This window comes from Hypanus sabinus, chromosome 12, assembly GCF_030144855.1.
Source record: "Hypanus sabinus isolate sHypSab1 chromosome 12, sHypSab1.hap1, whole genome shotgun sequence".
Classification (NCBI taxonomy): domain Eukaryota; kingdom Metazoa; phylum Chordata; class Chondrichthyes; order Myliobatiformes; family Dasyatidae; genus Hypanus; species Hypanus sabinus.
The window spans coordinates 7,426,225-7,449,057 of record NC_082717.1 but is presented as its reverse complement, the minus strand read 5'-3'; the positions used below and the strand labels follow the sequence as shown (position 1 = coordinate 7,449,057).

General features: G+C 47.8%; 1 protein-coding gene across 2 annotated transcripts in view; it reads right to left on the bottom strand.

The window, feature by feature from the left end:
- Positions 1-22,833, bottom strand: part of LOC132402607 (phosphatase and actin regulator 2-like) — a 66,454-nt gene that overhangs the window by 5,254 nt on the left and 38,367 nt on the right. For both annotated transcript variants that reach the window (XM_059985511.1, XM_059985512.1), the window contains exons 6-10: positions 16,319-16,475; positions 7,444-7,499; positions 4,336-4,397; positions 2,666-2,803; positions 381-457 (exon numbers count right to left, since the gene is read on the bottom strand). In XM_059985511.1, coding sequence (XP_059841494.1) covers positions 381-457; positions 2,666-2,803; positions 4,336-4,397; positions 7,444-7,499; positions 16,319-16,475 — 490 coding nt within the window. The remainder of the gene's footprint in view (positions 1-380; positions 458-2,665; positions 2,804-4,335; positions 4,398-7,443; positions 7,500-16,318; positions 16,476-22,833) is intronic.

Genomic DNA, 22,833 nt, shown 5'->3' with positions numbered 1-22,833 from the left:
GTGCTCTGAACCTGCTCTGCTGGAGATCTGGAGTGATGAGCGAGAGCCGTGGGAAGCCTCAAGTGACTGCAGCTGACTCATGTCCCCAAACACCGGGGGTGGCGATTGCCGGTGGAGTAGCGTGAACTATGTGAAATAGGGGTGGGTTAATGTGGGACGGATGCCATCATTGTACTGTGCTAACTACAACAGTTCAGAGCTCACCCTGGGGGTGAGTGGGAGGGAGGAGTGGACACATATAGAGAGAAGGGAGAGAAAGACAAGTCACAACAAAGTGTGGGACAGACGGAGGGGGGGGAGAGAGAGACAGAGGGACAGGGAGGCACATTCTACGGGAACAGGGTGGGAGTGCACAGACAAAGACGGATCATGCCACTCACCTCGTTAAGTGTCGGCTCTCTTCATGAACCTCCATCTCTCTGCTTTTGAACTCATTTAATTCTTTCCGTATTGCAGCCTTTGCAACAAGAGAAAGAGAGAGAGAGCAAGACGTCACACGAGTGAGCACAGGAGGCCACCGTCTGTACCCGATTATGGACACAACACCAGCCATTTTGTACACAGCAAACTCCCACAAGGAAAATGCAATTTTATTCTAAGCAAGGGATGCATTTTGGGTGTAGGATAGTGGGGAGAATTGTGCTGCTCTTAAATAAAAGAAAACATTCTGTCTGAATAACTGCTCTGCACGTGACCGATAGAAACTGCAGAGAGCTGCGGTCACAGCTCAGAACATCACAGAAACCAGCCTCCCCTCTCTGGACTCTGTGTTTCTCACTGACTCAGTAAAGAAATAAAGACCCCATCCACCCTGGACATTCTCTCTTCTCATCTCTCTCATCGGGCAGAAGATACAACACCCTGACAGCATGTACTGCTTCTAGCCCACTGTTATTACTCTTGAACGGACCTCTTGTGTGATAAGATGGACTCTAGGCCTCATGATCTACCTCGATGTGATCTCACACTTTATCGTTTATGTGCACTGTGCTTTTTCTGTGACTAACATTTTATTCTGCATTTTGTTACTGGTTTCCCTTGTCCTACTACAATGCACTGTTGTATAGATGGCAAGGAAAACAAAGGTTTTCACTGTACTGGGCATTATTTTGAAGTGACTGCAGATAAGTAAAGGGGGGTGTCAGAGGTAAGTTAGGTGAGTGGAGGGCGTTGCTAGGGCGGTGCCGGAGGCAGATACAATCGGGACATTTAAGAAACAGATAGGCAGATGGATGATAGAAAAATGGAGGGCTATGTAGATTGGTCTTAGAGTAGGTTAAAACATCAGCACAACATCATGGGCCAAAAGGCCTGTACTGTGCTGTAATGTTCTGTTCTTCCTCATGTCGTCCATCGAGGATGAGTGAGCAGATAGAATGAAATGCCCACCCTCTCCATGTACCTGTACCACACACACCTTCTAAAGGGCTGTGTCTATCCTGGTACTCTACACACGTAATGGCCCTTCCTGAATTCTAATTTCCCCTCAACCTCCGGCATCCTAAATAGGATCCCATTGGAAAAGGTTCCGAAATAAACTATTTAATGAAGCAGGAGGCAAAGTGGCCTCACAGGAATCACTACCAACATCCAGGTCTGGGTTTGGCAGTGCCCCCTTTCTACTACAATCATCCTCGCCTTCTCATGCCTCTGATGCCTCACCCCCTCTCCCTCCACAACCTCCTCCTGCTTCCTTGCTCTCCCAACCCCAGACTCCTGAAGTTAATCACTCCAGAGCTGGTAGCTTGGGCCATCCCTCCCGTAAACCATTGCACCTCACTCTCTCCCTCAGCTCTATCCCTTTGTTTCTCCCACATGCACTCTCTTCCTCTGTCTAAAATATATTTCTCTCTCTCTCAGCTCTCCAGACACCTGCTTTAATATATCTGTAGGTAACAGGGGCAATTTTATTTTCAGTTCCTGTGGATCACATTGGAATGTTCCTGCTATATTTAATGCATGCATTAAAGAGTTTTAATTACTTCACAAGACACCCGGCAGAACAACCCACACATTATCAACACTTTGTATTTGCAGATTTCACATGAAGGTGGTGCGGTTGCAGACTTAAAAAATAAAACCACAGAGAACAAAAATAACTCCTTCCCTGCACTTTGGACCGTTTACAAGCAATAAGTTCTCTGCAATGTGTTGCCATGGAGATGGGAGACAGCACAGGGCTCATTACTGGGATGCACAAGTTTTTAATCCAGCGCTCATCCCTCCCGGATGGGAAAAGGGGAAGAGAGAGAGAGAGATACGACTAGTGGGTCAGAGAGAGAGGGGGTAAGACAGAGAGAGAAATGATGAAGAGAGGGAAGAATAGTAAGACAGTAAGGCAGAGAGAGAGAGTGACAATAGAAGCAGGATGAGTAAAGAAGATATAAAGATTCAGGAAGATGAAGGCTCACTGGACATGGATTCCAGCAGAAACACATAAATAGATAGAGACAGAGAGGGACAGTAGGAGGAACAAAGAGCAGTACACACTGTGGGAGGGAGAGGGTGTGGGCAGAGAGATAACAGAAAGAGAGACAGGGATGCAGGAGGTGGCCTTGGTTTGGAGAGCACAGCTGGGACTGGTGGGTTCTGCTGAGTAAGCAGAGTAAACGGTGATGGTCCCTCGCCCGAGGCAGCCTGAGCTCCAGACTGGGCCTCTTCTCACCTTGTCAGCAGGTGTGAGACGGGTCCAGGGTTTGTCTGCCCGCCGGTCGTAATCCTGGGCCTCCGTCACCTCCACGTACTCGTTAAAGCGCAGGATGCGGCGAGCCTGCAGCTCGGCAACGGTAGGGCGAAGACTGAGCTGTGGGGAACACGGAGAGGATGGCTTGTCATTCACCAGGATCCCGCAAAAATTCACACCACCTAAAGCTACCCTCCAACCAACAAATGGGCTGAATGGCCTATTGCACGAACAGGCTGAGGAAATAACCACTGTGGAAGGTTGAACATGAAGTTCAGGGTACAGGGATAACGTCAGGATTCTTAGCAGTGTGGAGGAACAGAGGGATCTGGGGATCCACATCCCATAGATTGCTCAAAGTTGTGAACAAGTTGATAAGGGGTTAAGGCAGAGTACGGTGTGTTGGTCTTCATTAGTTGTGGGATTGAGTTCAAGAGCTGTGGGATAATGTTGCAGCTCTATAAAACCCTGGATAGACCACACCTTCAATCTTGTGTTCAGTTCTGGTCGCCTCATCACAGGAAGGATGTGGAAGCTTTAGAGACCCTGCCGATGAGATTTACTAGGATGCTGCCTGGATTAGAGACGGTGCCTAATGAGGAAAGATTGAGCAAGCTTGGCAATGAAGGAGGCTGAGAGGTGACTTGATAGAGGTGTACAAGATGCTAAGAGTGGGGACAGCCAGAGACTTTTTCCCAGGGAGGAAGAGGCTAACATGAGAGGGCTTATCTTAAGGAGATTGGAAGAGAGTATGGGGAATGTCAGAGGTAAGCAGTTTTTTTTATATACACAGAGTGTGTGGAATTCCCTGCCAGGGGCTGGTGGTGGAGCCAGATACATTATGGACATTAAGAACTTTTAGATAGGCCCATGGTTGATAGAAAAATTGAGGATTATGCGGGAGAGGTGTGTGAGGTTGATTTTAGAGCAGGTTAAAAGGTTCTCACAGCAGTGTGGGCCAAAGGGCCTGTGCTCACTCAGGAAGTGTGAGGGGACAGTCACTATGATGAGCACTCAGTGAGAGAGTACTTGGGGTTAGTGTCTCCACAGACCAAATCCTTCCTGCTGCAAACAGCAGAGAGTGGGGTGAATGTGGCACCAAGGGAGGTCTGCAGTCCCCCGAGGTTCACAGTGCCAGCAACCTGGGTCCCACTGTGGAAAGAGTTTGTACGTTCCCCAGTGACTGCGTGGGGCTGCCCTCGATGTTCCCAAACACGTCTGGGTTAGGGTTGGTGGGCTGTGGGCAAGCTGGAAGCGTGGCAGGCTGCCCCCATCACTGTCCTGAAATTGTGTCGGTCGTTGACGCAAACGAATCGTCTCGACGGGAATGTGACAAATAAAGATAATTAACAGGATTCTAAATCCCTGTGCCACAACAACCCCTCCCCAGGACTGACACGGGTCAGCAGGGTCTTCCCATGACCAAGACTGCTCCTGGCAAATCTTTCTACAGGAGTGTTTTGCCATTGCCACGGCACGTAACTGACGAATCAAGCCCAAGACTGGGGAGTTGCAGAGTGGAGTGTGCATATCTCACACTTCGACGGAGGGTCATTGAACTAGAGTGGTTAACCCTGGGTTTGCTGGATTCCAGTGAGAACACTCCACCCACCCACCCCCACAGCAGGGTAGACTGCTTTACCAAAGCTTACCTTGCGTGTCAATCTCCTCCGGATCTCCAGCCTCTCCTCCTGTTCCTCCTCCTCATTCCGGTCTGTTACAGAGACAAAGCGCAGAGCGTGAGAGTGCAGCCTTGCGGGCTGGGGGAGCTTCGCAGACACCGCAACGGTTACTCCCGCGGGTGTTACCCGAAGAGGGGTGATCCCCAGCAGTAGCGTGCAAGAGGTCCTCCCCAGCAGTGACATCACCGCGCGCAGTCCAGAGTGAATAGAGGCACGCTCGCGGGACCGGGAGCTGTGTCAACCTTACCCAAACACAGAGACACACACCCACACACACTCCCACAGACACACACTTATACACAGAAACCCACAGACACACACACACACACACAAAATCACCCTACATTTCACAGCTCAGAGGTAACAATCGACTGCACACCCACTGATTCCTACAGCAAATTTCCCACAGGACATCAGCATCTGACACTTGTAGAGCATCTTGAACATAGTACAGCATGCCAGGGCGATCAGCAGGAGCGTCATCAGACAAACGGCTGACCAACAGCTTGGCCAAAGTTGTCGGACCGTCCCAGAGCAATCAAAAGGGTGGGGGGGGGGCGGGATCCTGGAGCCCAGGGGCGGACAGGCAGCCGGAGAGATCGGCTGTGAGAATGAAACTCAGCCCCACCCTCAACCACCCTTTGGGAATCGGGCTGTTTGCCACAACGCGAGAAACAAGGACTCAGGGGAGGCAAGATCCAACAGACAGTGCAACCCGACACTTCTGGGTTGGTCCCAACGCTCGCCTCCTGTTCGATGTGACTTTCAGCCCATAACTCACCATCCCTAACCCGTACGCCTTTAAATCCAGTGTTCCTTTGTGCACAGTGTGTAGTACAGTCCCTGCACCATCTTTATCACCAGATACTCATCATTCTATTAGCCTCACGCCAGCAAGGAACTTTATTGCACCCTGCTGGATGTGACAATACTCTGAATCCATGGAACTAAAGCCCAATCCTTCCTCGGGACGACTCTGGGGAACCTCGGACTCTTGCCCGGAACTCTGATTGACCCTCAAGACAGCAGCACTTTACAATCAAGTCCGACAAACAGAGGTTGCAGAGTGTCACAGGCACCACACGACCCTCTCCGCCACTGAGGACAACAAAATTCTCTCCACACCGAGGATTTTAAGAGACAATGCCTCAAGACAGCAGCGTCCATCATTAAGGATCCCCACACTCCGGGACATGCTCACTTCTCATTACTACCATCAGGGAGGAGCTACAGGAGACCTAAAACCTACACTAAACAATTTGAGAACACACCCTCCCCTCCACCATCAGATTTTTGAACGGTTCATGGACTACAGCACTGTCTTAGGTGCATATGCAGTACATAGCTAGGGTGCCTTGGAGTGCTGTAGGAATTTTATGTATTGCTGCCACACACAAAAAGAAAACTCATGACTTATGCGAGTGATGATAAACCTGATTCTGATATGGGTTGCTATTGTGGGAAGGGGGCAGGGGGAGGGGAATCATGGTTGGGAAAAGGGGAAGGGAGAGGGGGGAGAGAGAGCAGGAAGCACCAGAGAGACATCCTGTAATGATCAATAAACCAATTGTCTGTAATGAAATGACCTTGCCTGGTGTCCCAGCCGGGTGTATCTGCATCCATAACACCCCACCGCCCCCCGGCACTCCTTCTCTGCCACATGTCCCACACCCCTTCTGCAGCATTGCAAACATCCTTTGTCAGAGTTACTAAGTTACTTGCTGTCCAGTCCACATTGACAATACAGTACTGTGCACAAGTCTTAAGCACCTTAGCGATATATGTGTGCCTAAGACTTCTGCAGAGGTACTGTACCTCTCTATTTTACATTACTATTTTTCTAATAGTAATTTTATTGTAAGGACACAGGGTGTCAGCCACATTTCACTCTTTGCCTCGATGTACATGCAACAAATAAACTAATCTTTATCAGATCACAGTGACCATCCGCCACCCTTCCTCTGCCCACCCAATGTAACCTCCCTTCCAAGTGCTTTGTGGAGGGGGGAAACCACAAGGTGTAAGAGCAGAATTAGGCCACTTGGCCACTCTAGTCTGCTCTGGTCATTCCATTTCAGCTGATTTATTATCCCTCTCACCCCCATTCTCCTACCTTCTCCCCATAACCTTCGGCACGCTGACTAATCAAGAACCTATCAACCTCTGCTGTAAGTATACACAATCACGACCTCCACTGCTATCTGTGACAATCAATTCAACAGATTCACCACCCTCTGGCTAAAGAAATTCCCTCTCTGTTCCAAATGGACCTCTATTCTGAGGCTGTGCCCACTGGACGTAGACCCCCCACAGAAGAAAACATCCTCTCCACATCCACTCTAACTGGGGCTTCAACGAGATCCCCAAACTCCAGAGAAGAAGCCCGCAGTGGAAATGCCCCTAGCACTGAAACAGTTAGAGTGGATCCGCCGCGGCGTGACGTCACGGGGAAGCCTGGATGACGTAGACAGGAGGTGGGATTCCATCGGGGAGGCTCCCACGCAGGGAGAGGGGGCGGATTCTCATTCCCCCACAGCCCCGGTGCTGCGGCAGACAGGGGGAAGATACGGGGGGCATTTTTATTTCGTTCAACCGCAGGTATCCAGCTAAAAGGTGCATTTTACAACAATGATCTCTTTTGCAACAATTTCCCCGGGAACGGGTGTGTGTGTGTGTGCGTGGGAGGGGGGGGGGTCAGTCTGAATAAACCAAGCGGCGCAGGACAGACAGCAATATTTTAATCGCCCCCCCAAAAAACATCACAAATATCTTTATACATGCTAAAATTTAATACATCGCAATGTCTAGAGGACATCTGTGATGGTCACCCGGAGAGCTGGGTTTTCTGCAGACATCTACTTTTGCCCTACTTATTTAATTTAAATATATATTTCTGTTTGTAATTTATAGTTTTATTATTATACGTTGCAATGTACTGCTGCTACAAAACAACAAATTTCACGGCATGTGCCGGTGATGCCAAATCCGATTCTGAGATCCTACACTGAGAAGAGCCGGCGAAGGTCTCCGGGTGAACGCACACACGATATAACAGGACACCAGACAACTCGCACTTACATCTCAAGATGTTCCTCTGTTCCAACTCCTCCAGCGAGGGTCGCTGGCTCAGACGCCTGCCGAAGACAATAACAATAGAATAGTGGACCATGGTTTAAGCAGCAGATCTCCGCTTTATCCTGGAGTCCCGCGGGGCAGAGCCGGCGCTGTAGTGATTGGAAGGGGGTGATCCTGCGGCACGGACGCTCCTTGTCACAGCTTTACACTGACTCACCGACACAGCGCTGCCCTCGCCTTATATACAGTGTGTCAGCCGCTTCCGGAAGGGGGAGTGGGAGGGGGGTGGGGAGAGAGAGACAGACAGAGAAATCTGCAGCAGCGTCGTAACGAGCTGCATCACATTATGAATCCACGTGCGGATCTTTCAGCCCCATCACCCAGGACACGCTCTCTTCTCGTTGCTACCTTCAGGGAGCAGGTACACACTCAGCCTCTGCCCCTCTGCCACTGAACCCCTGCACGCTACCTCAGTATCCCCCCCCCGCCTGTTTTTGTACTATTTATTAAATATACATTTAGGCGTAATGGATAGTTTTTATGTATTGCAACGTACTGCTGCCACAAAACAACAAATTCCATGCCGAGTCGAATTTCTGTACTCCCCCCCCCCCCACCACGGGGATCTTACGGGAAATAAACGCGTCCGCACATTTAACTGAGGCACACAACAGTATAGCGCAGAGACAGGCTCTTCGGCCCACAATGTTGTACTGAACCAATTAAATTAGTAATCAGATGGCCAACTAAACTAATCTCTTCCGCCGACACAGTGTCCAGATCCTTCCATTATCCCCTCGAATGAGTTTGATAAAAATTTCTGCCTCTGCCACTGCCCCAGGCAGCACAATCCAGGTACTCACTGTCTGCATGAAAACTTGCCCCTCGTGTCTCCTTTGAACTCACAACCCCCCACCTGAAATGCACGGGTATTGGACATTTCCACCCTGGAGGAAACTTACTCTGTCCACTCTATCCATGCCTCTCATGATCTAATTAACCTCATTCGGATATGCCCCCAGCCTCCGCCGCTCCAGAGGGAGCAGAACATTCCTCTTTGCACTTGAGGGCCTCGCTTTATTGCAGCGGTTAGAACCGGCTTCGCCCCCCCCACCCCGTGGGAGAAGGGTTTCTCAAGGGCCGGGGGGGGGGGGGGGGGGGGACGACAGAAGGCAAGTTTTCGACAGGCTACTTCTCCACACCTATCCCTTCCCCCCCCCCCCCCCCCAGCAGGGTCTTTTGACTTGTGTGTGTCTTTCTTGGATCTCGGCTACATCAGCAAAACCCACCCACCCCGGGGGAATTAGTGCGAATGGCAGGGTTCAGTTCACACAGACACCCAGGTCTGCCCTCCCCACCCTTGGGTTCTACCTCTTGCTCCTTATTCCCTCTCAAGTTCAAGTTTAATTGTCATTCAGCCACACACATGAAAACAGCCAAATGAAACGTGTTCCTCTGGGGCCAAGGTGCAGAACACAGCACCAACAGCTCACAGCACATATAGTCATGACAGCAGAAAAAGATACAAGAATAATACTAGTATAGCCCAAACCCCTGAGTATTGTGGTGCTTGGACGTTATCCAGGAGCACATTTCTGCAAGAACAGCCCATAACAGTCACATTCATTACATTCTTACCGTTTCTGTACAAACTGTAACAACAGTTCCTCATCTTGTACAGGTGTACCCCCTCCCTCTCTCTCTTTCCCTCCCACAGCCTGTCTTCCCCAAGGTTTCTGCCATTCCCCAGCCCTGTGCAAACTAACTAAAGTACAGAGCTGCATAGACAAGATACGAGAGGCTGGACAATCTTGGATTGCTTGGAAATTGATAAAGATTTATAACATTTATGAGAGGCATTGATAGTCATCATCATTTTGTGCCATGACATGGGGATCTCCTGTCCTTAATCTGAGAAATAGCGAGGGATTGTTGCCTGTGGGGAAGAACCCCCCCCACTCCCATGTCACCGCCTTCACTCTCCTCCCCGTCCATCACCATGATTACTGTTGGTAAGTTTTTCTAAATTGCCTTCTTTTGACAGGGCCTTTACAAGATGGGTGACCCAGCCATTATTGATACTCTTCAGAGATGGTCTGCCTGATGTCCATGGTCTTGTATCACAACCAGGACTTGTGATATGCACCAGCTGCTCATACGACCATCCAGCACCTGCTCCCAAGTTTTCAAGCGGCCCTGATCGGGGGGCTAAGCAGGTGCTGCACCTTGCCCAAGGGTGACCTGCAGGCTAGCAGAGGGAAAGGAGCACCTTACACCTCCTTTGGTAGAAAAATTTACTAAGAACAGTCATGGTCAGGGAAGGCCATGATTGCCGTCATATGACATGGCACATAACAAGTGGACCATATACAACCCAGATGTTAATTTAACAGTAAAATACCAGAAACACAAGCCCTTCGTATAAATTGGCCAGGCTGGGTGTTTATTACTTGGAATTTAGGAGAAAGAGTGGTGACCTTATGAAAGTGTTTGGGCTTTCATAGCTAAAACATGGGTGTTAGGCTTACAAAGGCGGGCACCTCCCAGTCTCTACCCAGCTAAAAGGAGTCACTTGACACTCGTTTCCAAGTCATCACCTGCAGCCTATTTAAACCCAGCTCCCATCCATCGTCCTTGTTCACTTACGCAAACTAGCCAGCCTCAACCATTTGCTCCTAGCCCTCGGTTACCATGTTGCTGTGTCATGTTAAGTATCTGTCCTCTCTTGTTTCGTGGCCCCTTACTTTGCAGTTTATTATTAATGCTGTCACTTGCTGCTAAATCATCTCTGCTGCACTGCATTTGGGTCAAGCCTCCTCTACATTTTCTAATCTAGGGTAGGAAAGTCCAAAACTAGGGGGCACAGATATAGGGTGAGAGGGGAGAGGTTTAGCTGGGACCCGAGGGTGGTGAATACCTAGAATGAGCTGCCAGAGGAAGTGGCTGGGGCAGGTACAATAGTTTCATTCAGGAAGCTCTTGTATAAGGATGCAGAGGAGCAGGGCTGAGAGGGAAAAGGGCAGAACACAGGAGATTGGAACAGAGGTGGTCAGAAAGGAGAGGCTGGGCCAAAGGGCCTGTATCCCCTGTATTATGCTCTATGACAGTAAGATGGACACAACCTTGTGGCCTGAATGGCCAGTCCCGTGCTCTTCTCTTCACCCCACTCCAAGTACTCACCGCTGTGTGTAAAAAACTCGCTCCGATAATATCCTTTAAACACTCCGCAGTCCTGTGCCATGTGATATTTCTACCGTGGGGCAAAGCTGCCTTTTGCCTACCCTATCTATACCTCTCATAAACTTATAAACTTCTATCAGGTCATCCCTCAGCGTTCAGCACTTCAGAGAAAACAACCCAGGTTCTTCCAACACAGAATGCTGGAGGACCTCAGTAGGTCAGGTAGCATTTATGGAAAGGAATAAAGAGTCAATGTTTTGGGCCGAGAACCTTCAGCATTAAGGACATCTTCAAAAGGCGATGTCTCAAAAAGATGTCATCCATCATTATGGACCCCCATCACCCAGGACATGCTCTCTTCTCATTGCTACCATCAGGAAGGAGGTACAGGAGCCTGAAGACACATACTGAATAATTCAGGAACAGCTTCTTCCCCTCTGCCATCCGATTTCTGAATGGACAATGAACCCTTGAACACTTACTCAATATTTTTTGTGCTACTTATTCAGTTAAACAGAAATTTAAAAATATATTTCTTATAGTAATTCATAGTTTTGTATTATTATGGATTACTCTGTCCTGCTGCCACAACAAATTTCATAACATATGCCAGTGATATTAAACCTGATTCTGATTCTGTAACGTGAACGCTTTATTCCCTTCCACAGATGCTGCCTGACCTGCTGAGTTCTTCCAGCATACGGTGTGTGTTGCTCTGGATTTCCAGCATCTGCAGAATCTCTTCTGTCCAAGTTTGTCCAAACTCTCCTTATAGCCCAGACTCTCTAATCCAGACAGCATCGTGGTGAACCTCCACTGCACCCTCTCCAAAACCTTCCTGTAACTGCACACAATGAAACTGGAGCAATGTTTTACTGGGACAGACAGCATGCAACGGTAATACCTAGGTGACTGTTCGAAAATCGGAATGTGTCTCCCTCAACAAAGAAACGTGAAAGAAACAGCAGCATTTGGATATTCAGTCCTTTCCATCTATTCTACGTTCAATAGAATATAGAACTGTGTGTGTGTGTGTGTGTGTGTGTGTGTGTGTGTGTGTGTGTGTGTGTGTGTGTGTGTGTGCGCGTGCGCGTGCGCATCACCGGGAGATAGACAGAGATGGGGTAACATCTCCGTCTCGGTCTGTGTAGGGCCCCGCACTCTTGGTGTTTGGGTCTGCCCAGCATGTTCCCTGTGTGTGTAGTCCTCTGCATGCAGGACACATGAGACTATCCAAGTACACTGAGTAATTCACTTGGTTACTCAATCTTCTACCAGAGGCTTTTTCTCACTCACACTTGTACACACACACATGCACATGTGTGCACACTCACATTACCAATGTCACCAAAGACTCCAGCAAGTTACTTCAGATGTAGTGCGGAGAGCATTCTGACTGGCTGTATCAGTGTCTGGCATGGGGTGGGGGGGGACACAGGCTTGAAATAAGTTGCAGGAAGTTGCCACTCCATCATGGGCAGCAGCGTCCCCAGCAATGAGGGCATCCTCAAAAGGTGCCATCCATCATTAGGGACCTCCACCACCCAGGACGTGCCCTCTTCTCATTGCTACCATCAGGGAGGAAGTACAGGAGCCTGAAGACACACACTCGACATTTCAGGAACAGATTCTGCCGTCAGATTTCTGAATGGACATTGAACCCGTGTACCTCAGTAATTTTTTTTCTTTTTCTTGCTCTCTTTCTGCACTGCTAATTTGATTTCTTACTGCAACTTAAGAGTTTAACTTATGTATTACAATGTACTGCTGTGTAAACAACAAATTTCACCCAACATGTCAGTGATATTAAACCTGATTCTGATTCATACCCACCTTCACACTCATGCATTTACATACACACACTTCTCTTCACACTCACCCACACTTAGACACACACACCTTCACACTCACACACTTACATACACACACTGCCCTTCACATTCACCCACACACACCTTCACACTCACACTTAGATACACACACTGCCCTTCACACTCACACTTAGATACACACACCTTCACACTCACACACTTACATACACACACTGCCCTTTACACTCGCACACACTTACATACACACTCACTCACTGACACTTACATACACACTCACTCACTGACACTTATACACACACACTCACCCACACTTACATACAGTCAGAAACAGACACTCACACTTACATACACACACACTTACCTATACACACACCCACACTTACATACCGACACACACTTCTCTGTACACAGACACAGCCACACTTACCTACACAGTCAGACACACAAACACTTAACCACACACACAGCCACTGGGTGCCTGTTGGAGACCCGGTTTCATGTGGCCCATCACCTCTGCCCTCCATCGTGGTGCCTGTAGCTTGTAGTGGTGTTGAGGGTGGGATACACTGCCCTGCCCTGCCCTTTCCTGCACTCGGAAGTGGGGGTGGGGGGGAGTCAGACAGACTGTGTGGGTAGCTGACAGGAAGCTGCCTGTGAAAGGGTGTCAAGTGGCATTGATGCAGCCCGGCTGATCCAGTCTCTCGCTCTCTCTCTCTCATACATATTAACAGTGCAACGGGGATGACGTGTTCAGCATGTCACTGAACACATTACAATGGGTATGTTAGTAGTCAATCAGTCCCTGACGCTTGCTAAATGCTTGACACTTTGATAAAAGTCCTCGCACAAAGGCACCCTTTATTTGTCCGGTGGTGTCACAGTGATGAGTGTCAGTGGGTGGGGGCTGAGGCTCCATTCACCACACAGAGACTGCTGGAGCAACACATACAGAACGCTGGAGGATCTCAACAGGTCAGGCTGCCTTTTCTCAAGTATCGCATCAAATCGCTGCCCCATCTGCATCCTCAGTGAGGGTGGGCAGAAATATTCTCTCAGTACAGATCACAGAGTCACGGAACACTGCACAACATAAACAGGCTGTTTGGCCCATCTAGTCCGTGCTGAAGTATTACTCAGCCCAGTCCCATCGACCTGCACCCAGAACTTAGCCCGCCTTACTCCTAAATTTTGAAATTCAACCCTATCTAGCCACCACTTTCACTAGCCACTTGTTCCACACACTCACCACCCTCTGAGTGAAGAAGTTTCCCCTTCACGTTCCCCCTAAATATTTCACTTTTCACCCTTATAACCTCTAGTTTTAGTCTTACCCATCCTCACTGGAAAAAGCTGGCTTGCATTAACCCTATCAATATCCCTCATAATTTTGTATCCTTCTATCAGATCTGCTCTCCTTCTCCTAAACTCCATGGAATAAAGTCCTAATCTATTCAAACTTTACCAATAACTCAGGTCCTCAAGTCCTGGCAATGTCCTTGTAAATTTTCTCTTCACTTTTTCAATCTTATTGATATCTTTCCTGTAAGTAGGTGACCAAAACTGCACACAATACTCCAGACTAGGTCTCATCAGCACCTCATGCAACCTCAACATTACATCCCATCTCCTGCGCTCGATACTTTGACTTATGAAGGCCAATAAAGCTCTCACTGACACTACCCGCCTGTGACGCCACTTTCAAGTCCCTCTGGGAAGACAGGCAAAGGAAGCCAGCTAGGTCCAGATGCAATGTATTCCCCAAGGGAAACGGGAAGGTCTGCACCTCCAAGTCAAATTTAACTGAATTACTGTAGATGATTTGAGGCCTCAATTGGTCAGGGTTGGTCATGGAGGTTGCCAATCAGCTGTGGCATGCAGGCCAGGGAAGTATGATATAGAGAGGCTCCCCCTCTTCAGGCAGCTGATGGATTCAAAGGAAAGGCAGAGACTGATACAGTTTGGCCCCAGTGACGTTGCAGGAGTTGCCTGTCAACGTTAAACTCGATGTAGGACTGCCTTAGGGACTCCAGCTCCAGGTCCTTCCCTCGGGGTTTACTCCGAAGCCTTCCCCGTGAGTGGGTATAGCCCCAAGGCAGCGGAGGTTTGAGATCAGAGTTTTCCGTTTCCTAGCTGAGCTGCCCACCACCTGCCCAAACCGATGGTTTTAAGGCACCAGCAGCCCACCTTTGCCCCTTCCCCTGTCAGTGGAAATGGTTCCGTCAGGTTGAGTAGCAAAGCCACACATGAAGGCTAGGGGCTGGACACTGAATGTCAGAGGCTGTTTAAGACACATGCCATTGGGGGCATTTAATAGGTAGTCGGAGTTAAACATTTAAGTTCTGTTATTATTCCAGTTAGGCTCTTTTTAAGATTGGCTGGGGTGGTATGTGACTATTACAGTGCCAGCATGTTTCTGGTGATTGCAAGGCCTTGCTGGACATTGGGAATGTGGAATTCCGCAAGTCCAGTTCACTGGCGTGAACGATGGCGAGGGACTTACATGGTCTCGGCTGTCACACAGACCAGGTCCTCATCTCGTGAGGTTGCCTGCTGTCACTGCCCGGGGAGATATTCTTGTGTGCGATTGACTGACAGTTGAACTTGAACTATAAGATAGGGGGTGGTTAATGGCTGGAGGTGTTAATCAGTCCGATGGCTTGGGGAAAGTAAGATAAGGGTTTGATTCCTGCCATTGTCTGTTCTCCCCGTTACCGTGAGGGTTTCCTCCCACAGTCCGAAGGTTTACATTTAGGGTAGTAAGCCGTGGGCGTGCTCTGTTGGTACGAGAAGTGTGGGACACTCCTGGACTGGACCCAGCACATCTTTGGACTGTGATGGTTGCTGATACAAATGACACATTTCATGTGTGAGGTTTAAAAAAACTGAAGAGTCAAGAGATTAGCTTTACTTAAGTTTAAACATGGTCATACATAACGTGACACAAGATAAGTTATCTATCCTGCTGAAGGTCTCGGCCCAAAACGTCGACTGTACTCTTTTTCAGGTGCTGCCTGGCCTGCTGAGGTCCTCCAGAATTTTGTGTGTGTTGCTCGGATTTACAGATCTGCAGATTTTCTCTTGTATATCTAACGGTGGTGGGTGGGGGATGCGGTGGGGTGCGTCAGTGAGGGGAGGTGCTTATCAGCCTGACGGCTTTGGGGAAGTATGGAAGCTATATCTGAGTGGGGCAAAAGGTCCGTGAGCAGGGTGGGTAAGATCCTTCGTGGTATTGTCGACGGCCTTTTTCCAGCACCTTCCTGTATTTCCACTTAGTGGCCACTTTATTAGGTACACATGCTTGTGAATGCAAATATCTCATCAGCCAATCATGTGGCAGCAACTCAATGCACAAAAGCATGCTGACATGGTCAAGAGGTTCAGTTGTTGTTCAGACCAAACATCAGAATGTGGAAGAAATGTGACCTTAGTGACTTTGACCGTGGAATGATTGGTGGTGCCAGACGGGGTGGTCTGAGTATCTCAGAAACTGCTGATCTCCTGGGATTTTCACACACAACACTCTCTAGAGCTCTCAGAAGATGGTGTGAAATACAAAAAAAAACATTCAGTGAGCATCAGTTCTGTGGGAGAAAACACCTGGTTAATGAGAGAGGCCAGGGGAGAACGGTTCAAGCCGACAGGAAGGTGACAGTAACTCAGGTAACCGTGCGATACAACATTGGTGTGCAGAAGAGCATCTCTGAATGTACAACACATTGAACCTTGAAATGAATGGGCTGCAGCAGCAGAAGATCATGAACAGTCAGTGGCTGCTTTATCAGGTACGCTGAGTCGGGGTAGGCGGGGGCCCGTGATCTACTGGGGTGGCCTGAACTGAGCACAATATTCCAAACAAGATGGCCTACCTGATAAGCTTGTTCCCGATCTGCTGCCGCAGCTCGGTCCACTCCTCACTGGATGTGCGGGGCAGAATGTTCTTCTCCTCCAGCTCCTGTTTGCTGGGCCGCTGGCGCAGTTTGCTGGCGAGTGTGTCCCTCCGCCGGATCTTGATGGCTAGCGCACCTGGCAGATGACAACCCTGGGATTAGCCAAGCCTGGGCCCGGTTGGGTGGGGGAGGCAAGGGCATCAGTGCAGGCACCACTCGAGCCAGGGGAGCGGATGGGGCCGGTGGAGGGTGCGGAGGTAGGGACGGGATTAATTCAGCACAAGGTTGTGCAGACTGCAACCCACCCACACAGAGGTTCAGGCACAACCACTGGCATAACTAGCTGGGCACAAAAACCTATGCCAGCTGGTTGGCTGGTTGGTACAGGAGCCTAAAGACTCAGTGATTTAGGAACAGCTTCTTCCCCTCCACTATCATATTTTTCAATGGTCCATGAACACTGTGTCATTAATTGTCCTTTGTAATATCTAGCAGTCTCTTGTTCTCCCTCTCTGTCTCATTCTCCCTCTCTGTCTGTCTCTATCTATCTGTCCGAACTTATTGTAGCCTACAGTCATTTTCAAAAGGCTCACGAAGGTGTCATCCATAATTAGGACCCTCTCCACCCAGGGCACACCCTCTACCCATTGCCATCATCAAAGAGGAGGTACCGGAGCCTGATAACACACACACACATACATCATGTTTTAGGACTAGCTTCTTCCCCACTGCCATTAGATTTCTGAACAGTCCACGAACCCATCACCAGCTCACTATGTTGTTCTCTTTTTGCACAAGTTATTTTGTTTGATATTTCTTATTGTAATGGACAGTGTTTTTTTAAGTGTTGCACTGTGCCGCTGTACCGTGGACAGCATTCTAACTGGCTGCATCACCACCTGCTACGGTGGTGGGCGGGGGGGCTCTGCACAGGATCGAAATAAGCCTCAGAGAGTTGTGAACTAAGTCAGCTCCATCATGGGTACCAGCCTCCGTGGTACCCAGGACATCTGCAAGGAGCGATGCCTCAAAAAGGCAGCGTCCATCATTAAGGACGCATGTACCCTCTTCTCATTGTTACCATCAGGAAGGAGGTACAGGAGCCTGAAGACACACACTCAACGATTCAGGAACAGCTTCTTCCCCTCTGCCATCAGGGAGGAGGTACAGGAGCCTGAAGACACACACTCAACCATTCAGGAACAGCTTCTTCCCCTCTGCCACCTGATTTCCAAATGGACACAGCCCATGAATACTACCCGATTAGTTTTTCTATTTTTATCTTCTTGCACTACTTATTTAACTATTTTATAGTGAAAAGAACTGAATTACAGTAAGCATATTCATTTCTATATATGTACTGTAATTCACAGTTCCTTCCTCTCTCTATTATTATTTATTGCATAGTACTGATGCTGCAAAGTTAACGAATTTCACGACGTGCCGGTGATATTAAATCTGATTCTATAAGAAGCCTGATTTTATTCTGCATTCCACCCCCCACCCCACCGAGAACAGTCCTCAGGAAGGAGATCTGCCCCTCAGAGTTCAGATTTCCAGTCAAGATGGCGCCAGCGAACAACAATTCCTCAGCCAAAATCTTCCAGTTAGTCTATCTCTTCAATGATTTCACCTTTTCTATGCCTTCTGCTTGTTACCTTTGTTGTGACTGTGCTTTGCAAGCTGTTGGAGCCTGTAACGTGCAGTTTGTAGTTCAATCGAACGACCTAACGCTCTGCTGTCGGGAAAGGACCGCGAGCACGTGCAGGAGATCAGAGCCGGGGATCAACTCTATTCCGCAGTGTGGAAGAAGACTGAGGCATAGAGGTGAATGCAGAGGAGCTCAGTCGTCAGTCACAATGGAGGCCACCAGTTGGTGCCAGTTGAAGCTGGGGTCAGTGGTGCTTTGAGGTCGCAGGTTAATGGTGCGGTGGTTGCTCTTAACAGAAGGACTGAGTTTGAGTGGACACTCTGACAGAGGGATGTTTCAAAATTCTAAGATTTATGTGTTTGTTGGGCTGTACAGTCGGCCCTCCTTATCCGCAGATTCCGAATGTATGGATTCAACCAACTGCGGATCGGGAAAACCTGGAAATTCTCTCTCCAACACTCGTTGCTTGAGCACGTACAGACTATTTTTTCTTGTCATTATTCCCTAAATGATACAGTAAAACAGCTATTTACAGCATTTACATTGTATTAGGTATTATAAGTAATCTAGAAATGACTTAAAAGTACAGGCAGTCCCCGGATTATGAATGAGTTCCGTTCCTGAGTCCAACTTTAAGTCGGATTTGAAGTCGGAACAGGTACATCCGGTATTATTTAGCGTCAGTTAGTCAAACGTTTTTCTTAGTATATAGTGCATATTTTACCTTTCTATGCATATAAAACACAAGAAACATGTGTATTTTGATAATTAAACCACTGCATTGCTTAATAATAATTGTAGCTTTCATGGGGGCAGGGCCTTTCAAATGCTCCATTAAAATTGTTCTGATTGTTGACCGACTGTAGCCTAATGCTTTTCCAACGACCGATGATGTTTCACCTCTTTCCGATCACTTTATTACTTCCAACTTATTTTCAGTCGTGATTGTGATTATTTTCTTGAACAGAAACACTGCGGATTCAGAGCTGCACCGCCGTGTCCTAATGTCCACTGCACTGAGCATGTTAAATAAAGTCCAGGGTTCCGCTGGGTCCTAAGATCCACCGCACTGAAACAGGTTAAATAAGGGACTTGAGCATCCATGTTTTTTGGTATCCATGGGGGGGTCTCGGAACCAATCCCCCGTGGATAAGGAAGGCCGACAGTATTTTATTTTGCTCTCCGTCAGTTTTCTTTCTTGTTGCTGATTGGTGGATTGGGGTCTGTGTGGGCGAACTCTTGGTTTCTGTGTGTGAGAGACAGGGTTGGGGTTTGATACTATTGTGGCTGTTCTTTTTTGCGAGGGAAGGGGTTGGGGTTTTGGATGATCTGGCTGCTGTTTCTGGGTAGGCAACCTTTTAGGTTTTTCTGTGTGAGGGAAGGGGTGAAGGGATTTGGGGTTTGTAAATTTTGTTTCTTTTTCACGTGGGGAGGGTGCTGATGTCCTTTCTTTCAATGCCTCACATAGCTTTTTTTTATATTTCATGACTATCTGGAGAAGACGAATACCTGAGTTGTACTGTACATGCATAACTGACAATAAAATGAACCTCTGAACCTGTTACAACACCCACGATCATTTCTTCTTCTTATGTCACAGAAGGAGGCCATACAGCCCATCATGCCCACACTTGACCTTCCATGTTGCAGATGTATAAAACTCTAGTGGTGAGGCTGGTTTTAGTGATGTGCTGAGCTGAGTCCATAACTCTCTGTAGTTCCTTGTGATCACTGATTTATGGTCTGAAGCCGATTTGTGTCGGACACCGTGTCATGGTTAGCACACCACTGTACAGTACCAGCAACCCGGGTTTAATTCCCACTGCTATCTGTAAGGAGTTTGCACATTTTCCATGGTTTCCTCCGGGTGCTCCAGTTTCCTCCCACAGTCCAAAGGTATGTGGGTCGGTAGGTTAACTGGTCATTGTAAATTGTCCTGTGATTAAATCGGGAGATTGCTGGACAGGGTGGCTGGAAGGGTCTATTATGCAATGTATTAAACACAGAACATCACAACGCTGTCAATTACTGCACAGGCCAGGCTTCTTGGCTCACCATGTGTCAACATTTTAACTTACACTAAAATCACCATGTTTTCCCACAGAGCCCTCCATTTTTCTATCATCTATGTGCCTCTCTGACAGTTTCTTAAACTCCCCTAATTTATCTTCCCCCCCCACCACCCCTGGAAGCACATTTCACACACTCTGTGTAAAAAAAAACCTACATCTGTTATCTCCTATAATTTCCTCCAATCACTTTAAAATTACATATGTCTCGGAACCTATTCTGCCCTGGGAAAATGTTTCTACTCAATCTATGCCTCTTATCATCTTGTACACCTCTCATCAAGTTATGTCTCATTCTCCTTCGCTCTATCTATCCTCATAAGACATGCTCTCTAATCCAGGCAGCATCCTGGTAAATCTCCTTTGCACCTTCTCCACAGCTTCCACATCCTTCCTATTATGAGGTGACCAGAACTGAACACAATATTCCAAGTGTGGTCGAACCAGGGTTTTATAGAGCTGCAACATTACCTTGTGGTATTGAACTCAATCAAAATTCAAAAAGTTTAAATTTCAAAGCAAATTTATTCTCAAAGTACATAAACGTCACCATATACTATCCTGAGATTGCAGGCATTAGCAGTAAAAACTGCGAATACTATACTTGCGGGCATTCGCAGTAAAAACAAAGAAACAACAAAAAAGTGAAGTAATAACAATAAATATATAATAAATATCAAGAACTAGAGATGAAGAGTCCTTGAAAGTGAGTCTATAGGTTATGTGAACAGTTCAGTGATGGGACAAGTGAAGTTGAGTGAAGTTATCCGATCTGGCTCAATAGCCTGATGGCTGAGGTGTAATAACTGTTCCTGAACCTACTGGGGTGGGTCCTGAAGCTCCTGTACCCTCTTCCTGATGGCAGAGGCTAGAAGAGAGCGTGGCCTGGATGGTTGTTATTTCCAGGGACATCGCTCAATGGTTGGGAGGGTTTTACCTGTGATGGACTGGGTCGTATCCACTACTTTATGTAGCATCAAGGCCACCGGTGTTTCCGTACCAAGCCACGATGCGGCCAGTCAATTTACTCTCCACACACATCTATAGAACTTTGTCAAAGTTTTCGATGGCATGTAGACTCTACGCAAACATCGCAGAACTCAGCGATTCAGGAACAGCTTCTTCCCCCTGCCATTCGATTCTTATATTGAATCTTTGGACACTACCTCACTTCTTTAATATATAGCATTTCTGTTTTCTGCACGTATTTTAACCTATTCAATATATGTATACTGTAATTGATTTACTTGTTTATTAATTATTATTATTTATTTATCTCTTCTATATTATGTATTGCTGCTGCTGCTAGGTTAACAAATTTCCCGTCACATGCCAGTGATAATAAACCTGATTCTGATTCTGAAAGCAGAATCCCTGTTGTGCTTTCTTCATACTGGCACTTGCGCTGGACCCCGGACAGATCCTCTGAAATGATACCACAGAGTAATTTATAGTTGCTGATCCTTCCCACCTCTGATCCCCCGGTCAGGAGCAGGACTGGCTCATGTACCTTCAGTTTCCTCCTGCTGAAGTCAACAATCAGCTTCTTGGTTTTGCTGACGTTGAGAAAGAGGTTGTTGTTGTAGTAGCACCACTCGGGCAGATTTTCGATCTCCCTCCTGTACGCTGATTCATCACCACCTTTGATTCAGCCTGCGACAGTGGTGTCATCAGCAAACTTAAATGCGGCATTGGAGCTGTACTTAGCCTCACAGTCATAAGTGTAAAGCAAACAGAGCAGGGAGCTAAGCACGTAGAACAATTCCCTGACTGATGAAGGCCAACACAACACACCCTACCAACTGACTTCGAGGGATCTTTGGATGTGGACCCCAAGATCCCTCTGTTCCTCCACACTGCGAAGAATCCTGCCATTCACCCTGTACCCTGCCTTCAATTTTGACCTTCTAAAGAGAACCACTTCACTTTTCCAAGCTGAACTCCATCTGTCACTGCTCAGCCCACCTCTGCACCCTTGTCACCTCCGGCGACTTTCTACGCCTCAAAAAGGTGGCATCTGTCATCAAGGATCCCCATCACCCAGGACATGACCTCTTCTCATTGCTACCATCAGGGAGGAGGTACAGGAGCCTGAAGACACACATTCAACCTTTCAGAAACAGCTTCTTCTCTCCATCATCAAATTTGTCAATGGACAATGAACCCATGAACACTACCTCAATATTATCTTTCTGCAAAACATAATTCACGACATATGCCAGTGAACCGGATTCTGATTTTCCACACCACCAACCTTTGCGTCATCTGCAAACTTCCTAGCCCACCCTTCACTGAGACCATATGTAGGAGCAGAATTAGGCCATGTGGGCCATCAAGTCTGCTCCGCCATTTCATCATGGTTGATCCATTTCCCTCTCAGCCTCATTCTCCTGCCTTCTCCCAGTAACCCTTTACGCCCTGACCAATCAAGAGTCTATCAACCTCTGCCTCAAATATACCCAAAGACTTGGCCTCCACAGCTGCCCGTGGTAATGAATTCCACAGATTAACCACACTCTGGCTAAAGAAATTCTTCATCTCTATTCTAAATGGATGTCCCTCTATTCTGAGGCGGTATCCTCTGGTCCTAGACTCCACCACTCTAGAAACATCCTCTCCATATTCACTCATTTGAGGCCTTCTAACATTCAATAGGTTTGAATGAGATCCTCCCTCATTCTTCTGAATTTCAGTGAGTGCAGGCCCAGAGCCATCAAACACTCCTCATATGATAACTTGTTCAATCCCAGAATCATTTTCATGAGTCTCCTTTG